Below are 12,774 nucleotides of genomic sequence, written 5' to 3' on the forward strand. Positions count from 1 at the left end.
TTTTTTTTGTAGGAAATTTTCTTATTATGTAGTCGATTTCCTTGATTGTTATTGGTTTATTTAGGGTCTCAATTTCTTCTTGTTCCAACTTAGGTATGTTGTGTGATGTCAGAAAGCCCTCCATTTCCTCACAGTTTTAAAATAAAAATTAAAAAGGTAAAAAATAAAATAAAGTAAAAGAAATAATTTTATTTGTTTGTTGGTTGGTTTTCTCTTTTCTTCCCTTCTATTTATCTTTCTTTACTCTTTCTCTTTTGTTAATTTTTATTTCATTCTTTTTCTATTTTTCTTTTTCTTCTTTCTCCTTATCCTCCTTTCTCTTTTGTTTCTCTTTTCCCACTTATACTCTGTCTTGGACTCAGGGGCTATGGAAGCATACCCACTGTAAGGTTATATTGTGCAAAGACAAAGAGGAAATCCCAGCTGGCCCTTTCACCAGATAACAAACAGCTTGACCTGCTAATAGGTTCAGAATCCTTGCCGCCCCCTCCCACCTTCTAATAAGTGCGCAAAATTGTAAAGAGACAATACAAAACCCTACCCCCACTCCTACTTCATAATTGAGCAAACCTGGAGTTCTAGCTCAAGGAAGGATAAATGATAGAGCAAATATCAGAACTGACTGCTTCTCCACTTTCTACTGAGCAACATAATTAAAGAGAAATATTAGGGAACTGCCACAAATGAAGAGAAAGCAATGAAATGCTGAGAGTAACCATCAGAGTTCCAGGAAAGAGTTAATGATAGAAAGCACAGCTACTGGGGCACAAACAATGGCTATCTCATAGCATGACAATATCCAGAAGGTACTTGTGGAAATAAGATAATCATTGAATAGAATGAATAAAAATCAAGAAATGCAAGGGCTAAAACTGAATGAAATTTTAATGGAGCTTGACAGGCTCATGAAAGCATAATTCCTAAAAGATCTTAAAATCAACTTTCCATATGACCCCACAATCTCAGTCCTGGGAATACACCTGGAAGAACTCAAATCACTCTATGAAAAATATACATGCACACTCATGTTTAATGCAGCATTATTTCCAGTAGCAAAAACATGGAACGAACTGTGCTGTCCATCAAAAGAGAACTGGATTTTTTTTAAAGGTGCATATACACAATGGGATATTATTCAGTCATAAAGAAGGATAAAATTATGAAATTTTCAGCAACTTGGGTGGAATTAGAGGCTATAATACTGAATGATCTCTCACATAAACAAAGATATAAGAATCACATATTCTCACTCATAAGTGGACCTTGAACAGTTATCAAAATACTATCAGAAATGGATTGGCAGTAGGGGAAACTGCCGGGGGAGGGAGGGCAGACCTCATCAAAAATGATACCTGCATAATGAACATTTGTATACTTACCCCTGAATTGTACCCCATATACTTAAAATAAAAATTTGAAATAAAAAAGTATATGGATTCAGTAAATTTGTTAAATACAAAATCAATGTACAGGAATCCATAGTATTTCTATACACTGACAATGACTATCTGAAAAATAACTCAAGAAAACAATCCCACTTACAATAGCTATGAAAAATCTTAGGAATTAATCTAACCATGGAAGTGAAAGATCTATATTCTAAAATCTCTAAAACATTGATGAAATAAATTAAAGCGAATAAAAAATGAATATAAACATATTCTTGCTTAAGAATTGGAAGAATTGATGTCATTAAAATGTCTAGCTGGACTTGGTGGCTCAGCCTGTAATCCTGTGCTTTGGGAGGCTGACGTGAGTGGATTGCCTGAGCCTGCGGGTTCAAGACCCACCTGAGCAACTTGGCGAGACCTCATCTCTACAATAAATCAATAATTAGCCAGGCATGGTAGCGCGTGCCTGTAGTTCCAGCTACTGGAAGGCTGAGGTGGAAGGATCACTGAAACCCAGCAGGTCGAGGCTGCAGTGACCGGGAGTGGCCACTGCATTCCAGTCTGGGCGACATAGTGAGATTCCAACTCAAAAAAAAGTCCGTATTATCCAGAGGGATCTACACAGTTTACACAATCTTTATAAAACTACCCATGACATTCTTCACAGAGTAGATAAAACATGCTGAAATTTGCATGAAAACAAAAAAGACCTCGAATTGGCAAAGCAATACTGAGCAAAAATAGTTCACCAGGATGTGGAGAAAAGGGAATCCTCACACACTGTGACTGGAAATGTAAATGAGTATAGTCACTATGGAAATGTATGGCGGTTCCCCCCCAAAATGAAAACAGAACAACCATACAATCGAGCATTTCCACTACTAGGTCTGTGTTGGAAGGAAATGAAACCAGGGTGTCAGTGGTTTTCTTCACTCACACGTTTACTGTAGCACTGCTCACAGTAGCCAAGATTTGGAATCAGCATTCAAGTTCTTCAATGGATTAGTGGATAAAGAAAATGTCATATAAATATAAATGTGTGTGTGCTCACGCACACACAATGGAATGCTATTAAGCCACTAAAAGAAGGAAATCCTGTCATTTGCAACAACATAAATAGACCCGAAGGACATTATGTTAATAAGCCAGGCACAGAATGAAAAATATCATATGTTCTTACTCATATATGAATTCTAAATGTATACCTTTATATACCAGAAGCTGGGATGTTTTAGTGGAAGAGTTAGGAAGATGTTGATCAAAAAACACAAGACTTCCATTACATAGGAGGAATAAGTGTGGCATATGTTTTGTCCAACATGGAGATGATAGCTAACAATATATTATAATTTTATAAATGCCACGGAGAGAAAGTAAAATATTCTTACCACAAAAATTATAACTATATGAAGATGCCAGATTAACTCATTCCATAATATAAATGTATTCAAAAAATCATGTTTTACACAATAAATACTGATGTTTTATTTGCCAGTTAAAAATTAAATTTTGAAAATCAGCAAATATCATAAACATTTTTCAAGAGTATCCATACAGATGACTAACGTGAATGAAAAAAGTGATTAATATCATTCATCAGAAAAAGAATTAAACTTTAATAAGGTATGATCTCTAACACCTGTTAAGATACTATTATTTGGGAAAAAAAGAGTAAAGTGACAAGTGTTGGCGAGGAGGTGGAATAAGTACACCCCTTGCACACTGTTAGTGGAATTATACATCAGCACAGTGGTTACCAAAGAAAGCATGGAAGTTCCTCTCAATTAACTCTTACAACTACCATGTGTTTCCACAGTTTCATTTCTGGTTCTACATCCAAAGGAACTTAAATCAGCATGTGGAAATGATATCTGCACTCTCTTATTCATTAAAGCGTTACACAGTGCCTCCACCAATGAACACATAGTTATAAATAAAGAGAATGTAGTATGGAGCATGTACACACAGGATTCTCTTGAACCTTCTGGAAGGCAGAAATTCATTTGTGACAACAAGAATGAACTTATAGGACATAATGCTAAGTAAAATAAGAAAGGCAGTGAGGAAGAGACATCATCTGATCCCACCTCTATGTGGAATGTAAAACAGTCCAACTCATGGAAGTAGAAAGTAGCATCATGGCTACCAGAAGTTGGCATGGGGTTTGGGTAGAATTGGAGCAATGTTGGTCAGACAATACAAAATTTCAGTTAAAGAGAAGTAAGCTTGGTAGATCTTTTGTACAACAATGGGAATACAGTAAATAATAATGTATGCATGAACACGGTAAGAGAGATTTTAAATGTTCCTTTCACACACACAAACATACACACACACACACACACACACACACACAGCAAGCTGAGTTTACAGATACGTTACCTTATCTAGACATTCTGTGAGGTACACTATATAAAGACTTCACGATTTACAGCCAAAAATATATTTTTTTATTTGCCAAATAAAATGAATTAAAGGAATATACAAAAATAAATTTCAAAAATATTATTTGAAAAAGTTACTGCACATTTTTAATGTCTTTTAAGTTATAATATTTTATCTTTTATTGCTGATGAGCTTTTATTTTTATTATGAACACTTGTGTATTTGATCACAAGTGTTGTCTGCATCTTTTGAGAGGATACTTTTTAATTTGAATTTTTTGTTACCCTTCTTTAAAAACTAAAAAAAAATCATGACTGGGCATAGTGGCTCACACCTATAATCTTATCACTTTGGGAGGTTGAGGCTGGAGGATTTCTTGAGTCCAGGAATCTGAGACCAGCTTAGGCAATATAGCAAAAAAAAATTCAAAAAATGAATCTGGGCATTGTGGTGTGTGCTTGTGTTCCAAGTTACCTGGGAGACTGAGGATCACCCAAGACAAGGAGATCAAGGAAGCAATAATGTGTGATCATTTCACTACACTCCAGCCTGAGTGACAGAGTGGCCTGACTCTAATAATAATAAAAACTAACGATAATAATAATAATAATCACAACAATAATCATTGTAAATTTGATGTATTTTAGTTTGATATGCCATTAAATCTTATTTGTGAAAATCTGTTATATTGAAGTTCATGTGACAGATCTTCTATGATTTTCTTATTTTGTAGGTTCCTTGTCAAGATTAGGTATTGATTTATTTCCAAGTCTGATAAAATGTGTTTGCACTTATTTCCTCTTTTTCTATTATCAGGAGACATTCATGGTACTTTGGGAGCATGTGTAGTCTATATGTGGTTATTTGCAAGCAATCACCAATGAAGTTTCCTGAAATAGAGCTTACACTAAGAAAATTTTTTACAGTGTGTGTGTATATATATATATGTGTGTGTGTGTATACACTACATAAAAGTATATATCTATACTGTATATATACTGTAAAAATATAGGCATATATACTGTATAAATATATATATATACTATATATATTCACATTATATACTGCACAAAAGTATATATATTGTAAAATATAAAAGTATATATACTGTATAAAAGTATATATACTGTATATATACTGTGAAATATATATGAAATTATATATAAAATATAAAAGTAAAAATTCATATTTTCTCTTTATTTTGTCCATTAAATAAAATATAATTTTGAAATGTTGTCCATTTAATCTGCATTTCTAATACATTGGCACAGATGTGCACAATATTCTGATATTAGCTTTTGAAAGTGTGTGCAGCAACTGTAGGGCTGTCTTGTTTTTCATTCTCCTTTGGAAATGTGTTCCTGCTCTCTTTTATTCCTACTCGTTGTTAAGATTTACAAATGCAATTTACAAAAGTTTTCAAAAATGAACATTTTTGGTTCATTGAATTTTCAATTTCTAATTTTTTCTCATTATTAACTCCACTTTTTTTTTCATTACACCTTCATTAGTAATAGTTTGTCATTATTTTTATAAATTATTTACATGGTAGTTGAGGTCATTCTTTCCCTGATTTTTTTCTTATATAACATTAAGTCATGGTTTTAGTTTTTCAGTTTCATAGTTTAATATGCCATATTTCCATTAACAATCAACTTTTAAAATGCTCTCACTTTTTCATTGATTTTTTTCATTTAACTCGCTGATTATTGGAAAACCTGTTGCTTTATGACCAAAATCTGTATATTGATATTAGTTATGTTTGACAGAAGAATAAGGTGACTCCCTAAGTTCCCAGATCTCCTGCTGTTCTTTGTGATTGGTACTGCTTGACTGAGTTCATAGCTATTGTCTACAAGGGGCAGCTCCTGAGTCTTTCAGAGTCCCCGAGTCTCCCTCCATGGAGGGTAGATTCTCAGTCCTCCTGGGCTAGTAGATGGCCAGAGTTGCATACACACTGGGTTCAGCTGTAGAATCACCTTCCTGGGACAAAGATGGTTCAGTTGTCCTCTGTCTGAGAGTCAAGCTGTGCAGCTGGGCATAGGTCACCTCATGGGGGTCTTCAGATACAGCAGTCTGCAGTGGGGGGTGGAGAGTGAGAAGAGGTGTACATGGTTGGGGAGGGGCGAAGTCTGGGAACGTGAAGAGGGTAGGACCCACCTGACTGTCCCTCCGTCTGTCCTCTTCTGCTTGTCTGTCTTTTATGTGCAAGAATTCTCCTGACAGGACTGAAGAGGGAGAGGTCACTCCCCGCCTGAGTCTGGAGAGGTTCACCTGGGGACACATCACTCCCTGGGGATCTTCATCATGTGGACTCTAGAGGAGAGAGACAGTGCCAGGAGTGTCTCTTTGATTTTACTTAATCCCCTGTGGTCAATTTTTCACACTGCTGCAAGACTGATTCTTTAACATTTTAAATCAGATTATACCTCTCCAATTCAACATTGTACTGCTAAGTGCTAGCAAGAGCAAGCAGGCAAGAAAACAAAATAAAAAACATTCACATCAGTAAAGAAAACGTCAAATGATCTCTGTTCACTAATGGCATAATTATGTACACAGAAAACCCTAAAGACTTCTCCAAGAGATTTCTAGATCTGATAAACAACTTCAGTAAAACTTCAGGTTGCAAAATTAAAATACAAAAACAGCACACATACATACCATTGATGCTGAAGTTGAGAAACAAATTAAGAGCTTAATCACATTTAAAATACACACACACACACACACACACACACACATTCACACACACACACACACACACACACACACACAACCCTGGGAATACATCTAGCCAAACAGATAAAAGAACTCTACATGGAAAACTTCAGACATTGATGAAAAAATTATAGACAACACAACATAATAGAAAAGCACTCCATACTCATGGATTCAAAAAAATCAATATAGCTAAAATGACCATATTGCCTAAAGCAATATACAAATTCAACACGATCCCTATCAAAATATCAACATAATTTTTCACTGAACTAGAAAAAAGCAACAATGAAGCTTATATGGAACCAAGAGAGAGCTTCAACAAAGTAATCTTAAGATAAAAGAACAATTAGGAAAGCATCACAGTGTCTGACTTCAAATTATACCACAAGGCTAGAGTAAATAAACAGCATAGTACTGGTACAAACATAGACAGATAGAACAATGGAACAGAATAGAGAACCCAGAAATAAAGTCACATACCTATAACCAACTATTCTTCCACAAAGCAAACAAAAAAATAATAAAGAAAAGAAAACCTTATTAAATAAATGGTGCTGGAAAAATTTGCTATCCCTACAGGGAAAATTGAAACTGAACCACTAATTCTCACTATATACAAAAACAGTACAAATTAATTAAATACTTAAACATAATATATGAAATTATTAAAATCTTGCAAGAAAACCAAGGAAAAACTATTTTGGATATAGGAGTAAGGAAAAAATTTATAAAGAAGACTCAAAACAAACACAACAAAATTTGACAAATGGGACTTAATTAAACTAAAAAATCTTCTGCACAGCAAAATAAATAGTCAACAGTGTGAAGAGAACATATATGGAAGGGAAAAAAAGTGCAAATTCTGCCTCAACAAAGGGCTAATATCCAGAATGTACAAGGAACTCAAGCAACTCAACATGAAAAAAAAATCCCAAACCACTTCTTCAAAAAATGGGCATTGGCAACAACAGATACTTCTCAAAAGAAGACACACAAGCAGCCAACAAATTTATGAAGAAAAAATGTTCAACATCACAACTAATCAGAGAAATGCAAACTAAAACCAAAATGGGACATCATCTTACACCAGTAGGAATTGCTATTATTCACTAAAAGCCAAATAACAGCAGATATTGGTAAAGATGCAACATCTATGAAATGAAAAGAGAGCAATCATATGGTTGGTATGGTTATAAGCTGGTTCAACCTCTGTGGAATGCAGTATGGAGATCTCTCAAAGAACTAAAAATTGAACTATCACTCAACCCAGCAATCCCACTATTAGGTATCTCCCCAAAGGAATATAAATAATTATATAAAAAGATACCTGTACTCATGTGTTCATTGAAACATTATTCACAACAGCATAGTCATGGGACTAGACTAAGGTCCATCACCAATTGATACTATGATACTCATCCTAGAGAAGGGTTAGTCACCTGTGCATACCTCACTAGAAGACTCAGTGACTGAGACACCTATCATATAGGCAGGCCAGTCACTGAGGCACCCATCACAAAAAAGGCCCTGTCACTGGGGCACCCATTAGAAGGACCAATCACTGGATCACTGATCACAAAAGACGGCCATTCACTGGGACACCCATCACAAAAGAGGGGTAATCACTGGAGCACCCATCACAGAGGAGATCTAGTCACCAATTGACTGGATAAAGAAAATGTGGTAAATATACATCATGGAATACTACACAACCATGAAAAGAAAAGGAAAGAAAAATCATGTTCTTAGCAGCAACATGCTTGGAGCTGGAGAACATCGTCCCAAGTGAACAAAATCAGAAACAGAAAACCAAACTTCCCATGTTCTCATGTATATGGGTGAGCAAAATAGTCACAAAGATGAAAATAGCAGACACTTGTGACACTAAAAAGAAAAAGACAGGAAGGGCACATGGGGGCTCATAAATCTGCTGTTAGAGACAGTGTTCACTAACTGGGGAAAGGATCACCTGAACTCAATCCTCACCACAGCACAATATGCCCATGCAACAACATGCACTTGTACCCCCGAACACAAAATCAAGCATGATAATTTAAAAGGAGAAGTTTAGCCCAGTAAAGGAAAAAAACAGTGAGTTCTCTGTGGATATTTGTTGGATGAATGAATAAGGAGAACCCAGGAGATGTAGGTGGCTCATTCATTACTGCGTCCTTCTGAGGCCTGGGGGCACTCTAATAACCAGAGAGTCAGAGGATGAGGAGCCAGAAAGGGGACAGAAAAAAGGAGCTTACAAGGTGCCAGGAAACCAGGAGAAAGTGAGTCCAGCAGACAGAAGGCAGTGCTCTAGGAGGAAGAATCCACTGGGAGATGACGCTGAGAGTGGTGTGGGGAGAACAAAGAAGTATCCCCGGTATAAATCTACAACAGGAAGCCTAGTGATGCCTGGAAGGGGCAGGGTCTCACCCGACTCTCCAGCTCCACCCAATCCTCAGGCTGTGTTTCCTTCAGGGCAGCATCTGCAGGGGCAGGACAATGGGCTTATATCCTGGGAAGACTTCCTGGGACCTCTCAGTTCCCCAGGTCCTGCCCTGGTCCAAATGGAGCCACTGAGTCACCAGGAGCAGCTGTGATGTCCCCAAGGTTCCAAGGTGTGAGGTTCGGAACATCTCCCCTGCGCCCCAGCTCCTCCCACAAGAAACACTCCTGCAGAGACATTCCTAATATTTCAGGAGTTTGGGAAAGCTCAAAGAATACTCTAAATATGTACATGTGTGCTGACATTAAGTGCTTTTCTTCTAGATTTTTCTGATTAGAAAATCTAGAGCTGATTTCCTAGCTGAAATTTCCCATCTGCCTGTTTCCCATTTGGTGGTGTCCTCAGCCCACCCTCAGTCAGCACATGGGTCCCTCTATTCCCTACTCACCTGATGTCTTATGTTTGCGCTGATGATGGTGTCGGAGGAAGAAGAAGAGGAAAAGGAAGAGAAGCAGAACCATGGCCACTGAGACTCCGATCAGAATCTCCATGTACCTTTCCAAACCTATGGCACCAGAGACGCCAGGAATTACATCATTTAATTGAGCTCCGACTCTGCACAAGCACATGCTGTGTCTTTCATGCATCACCTTCCACCCTGAGAGCAATGCTATAACATGGTATCACCACACTCGCCCCACCCATTTTACAGAAGAAAACAGAAATTCTAGAGGTCCCCCTGTCAAGAAACAGCAAAGCTGGGAAATAAATGCTGAGCCCCTAAGTGAAAACCCTGTCCCAAGGCACTTCTCGCCTCCCCTGCACAATGTCACCATCACCAATGCAGGTGGGACAGGCACCTGCAGCAATGGGTCCTGGGAATCTTCCCTGGAGGGTTCCTTTCCCAGGATGTCACAGCCAGGGTCAGAAAAAAAGGGGATTTTCTTTATGGGCGGGTCTCTCTCCTTTATACATGGAGAAACTGAAGCCCAGACAGGGAGGGGTTTCTTCAAATCACCATCTCCAGAGAAGCCTAAGCCTGTGACATAATTTACCCCCTTCCTCCCTTGGACCGTCTCCCACCCTCACACCAAGCCCCTCACTCACCTTTCTGGGAACCTGACTCTGTGAGGATGAAGGTCTGATCCTCAGGGCCTCCTGGGTTAAGACAGGGAGTTCGGGAGCTGTCCTTCTCCCTACTTCAACACGACTGCTCGTCTCCCAGGTTGTGCCCCAAAATCCCACTCTGCTTTGAGCCCCCAACTCTCGCCAGCCAAGCCTCAGAGCCCCCGGGAGCCTGTGGTCCTCAGACATGTCTCTGATCAGTTTCCAGTTCCCTGAACACCAGCTGAGTTTAAATTTGGATCTAAGTGTTAGACCAGCTGAGGGTCTCTAGAGACAGGCCTGGGGAAATTGGAAACTCTCTAGTCAGAGTTCCTGAGACTCACCAGCTGTAGAGATGAGCCCTGTGAGTAGGGAGCTGTGGTCACCTGGGGGATCTAGAACAAAGAAAAGGAGATAAGTATCTGAACATTGCCCTAGAGACACCATGTCTGCTCAATCTCTACATCTGTCCTCTGATCTCCCCAGGAGTACCCAGTCACTCACCTGGTATGTTCTGGACCCCAGGAGAGAAGAAGGGATGGACATGCCTGAGAAGGACCATGTTGGCACCCTGTCCTCCATAGATGAATACCCTTCTGACTGACTGTCCCTTGGAGCCCCCCTCCCTCTACCCCAACCCAGAGCACTTCTGTGGTCAGGACTCTGAGCTAATACTTTGAGCTCAGGAAGGACAGGGTCAGTTAGAGGTGCTCATCTGAGACCACCAGCTCCAGGGGAGAACTGGAGTTTGAAAACAGGTAGAAGGAGGTGCTATTTGAGCCATAGCACCTGTAGATTCTCCCATGGAATGAGTTCACAGGACTCATGGAAAGCACGCCTTGGAAGATTTGAACTCAGTACTGGTACTTTGATCTTAAACGTGGTTGGGGGGGCAGCTTTCCCTTCCTTGGACAGAAGAAAAGTGTCCACTGGGTTCTGTGACTGACACAGCAGGGCCACATACTCTCCTAAGGCCACCATAGGCCCTGGCTGCACTGAGAGGAAGGGTATCCTAAGGAGCTTTCCCAGAGAGAAGTGGCCCCACCCTATTCTGAGACCTCCCTAGGGCCTCTATCTGGGGACCCTCAGTCTCTCTATCAGTCTCTGTTGTCTATGAATCTCTGCCCCCTCCCTCATCCCAAACTCTCCCTGTCTCTCTTCCTTTCTTGAGCCTTTGCCCCCATTGCAACCACCACCATCTGGGGCTCCCAGGGCAGGGCCTGTGCAGAGTCTGGGTTCCTAACTGAACCCACTAGCCTTCTCACCTATGATCAGAATGTTCAGGGGGTCACTTGGTTCTGACCACACCTGGGGTGTGTTTCTGTAATAGCCATAGCATCTGAATGTCCACCTGTGGCTGGGGGTCATGGGGCCCACAGGGAACAGCGCCTGGAACTGCCCAGTTGGATGCCTCTGTGAGTCCAGGGTCCTGGCGTGAGTGTATTCTCCTTCCTCAATGAGAATGAACTTTCCAAATACCCCTGAAGTGCGACACAGGAGTGTCACGTTCCCTCCTGAGGTTATGACAGGGCTGGGCAGAGCTGAGATAGTGGGTTTTCTGTAGGCTCCTAGGAGAGAGGGGGACACAGTGTGAAATGGGGCTCACAATTACCTCATGATTCCCCAGGGCTGGGTTGTGTGGGCGTGAAACATTCCCAAGAGCAGACCCACTTCGTGAGGACACAGCCTGGGGCTGGGATCCTTGAGTGTCCTCTTACCTGTAACCACCAGCTCCAGAGTGTCACTCAGGTCTGACTTGCTACCAGAGCTGCCATAGTAACAGTGATATCTTCCTGCATATTTATCTGTCATGTATGAGATGTAGAACTTGCCCTTGTTCCCAGGTTCTTGTGTGCTCTGTATTTCTCTGGGCAGTGAACTTCCCTCTTTATTCAGACAGTATTTCTGGGTCTCCAGGCTCCCCTGACACCACATGGTCACAGGATCTCCCCAGGAGATCACAGACCCTGGCTCTGCCCAGAAGGTGGGCTTGGGGATGGTCCCTGAAAGAAAATCAGAGCCTGGGAACTCTGACATTCCCATCCCTAAGATCCCCGCTCTCAGCCCCAGGACAATCTAGATATCCCCATCGATCAGCCCAGAGCTGCTGTTCTTATCCTACTACCCAGGTGTAGCCTCTTGTTCCCAACAAGGAGGAGGGACCTGGGACGGTTGGGGACAGACTCACCTGCCTGAACTTGGGTCCTGGGGCCCAGACTCAACCCTGGAAGAGAGTTCCCTGTGAGAGATTAGCCCTCTGAAGCTTGAGCCGACCCTTTGCTTCCAAGAAGCCTCCTGAGCATCTGGGGCCCAGGGCCTGGTTGTGGGGTGGGGTTCAGCTCCGACTAGGGTCTTCCCACCCCCTGTTCAAATCTCACCAAGACAAAGCAGGGCTGTGAGGGTCAGGATCATGGCTTCTCCTCTTCCTGGTTCTTGCTGTGCAGAAGTATGAGATCACTATGCTTGACAGGAAAGACAGACACTGATAATTTGGCCACTTGGGGCTGAGTTGTTGTAACAGAATTGCCACATCAACAGACTCACAGAAAGGGCAACTTCTTTCCCTAGAAAGCTGGTTCTCATTTCCACAACATTGGTCCTATAGTGAGCACCAGGCTCTCTGGGGACATTTCACACAAAAATGCCCTCTACCCTGACCTCTGGCAAATGTCTGTCTGACTTATCTTTATGTCACCAAGGGCCAGGACATAACAGCAAATAGACACAATGCCT

General features: G+C 40.7%; 1 protein-coding gene across 1 annotated transcript; it reads right to left on the reverse strand.

Annotated features, from left to right (window-relative positions):
* Positions 1-5,705: 5,705 nt before the first annotated feature.
* LOC103252845 (leukocyte immunoglobulin-like receptor subfamily B member 4) lies at positions 5,706-12,453 on the reverse strand. Its single transcript, XM_021709322.1, has 11 exons — positions 12,420-12,453; positions 12,230-12,265; positions 11,760-12,044; positions 11,307-11,609; positions 10,764-10,879; positions 10,546-10,669; positions 10,386-10,436; positions 9,386-9,502; positions 8,925-8,977; positions 5,937-6,092; positions 5,706-5,852 (listed from the first exon to the last, which is right to left on the reverse strand). The coding sequence occupies exons 1-11, from the start codon at positions 12,451-12,453 to the stop codon at positions 5,706-5,708; spliced, it is 1,422 nt and encodes a 473-aa protein (XP_021564997.1).
* Between the last annotated feature and the right edge of the window lie 321 nt (positions 12,454-12,774).

Source organism: Carlito syrichta, unplaced genomic scaffold (assembly GCF_000164805.1).
Source record: "Carlito syrichta isolate Samal-C Ts95f unplaced genomic scaffold, Tarsius_syrichta-2.0.1 Scaffold173035, whole genome shotgun sequence".
NCBI classification, from domain to species: Eukaryota; Metazoa; Chordata; class Mammalia; order Primates; family Tarsiidae; genus Carlito; species Carlito syrichta.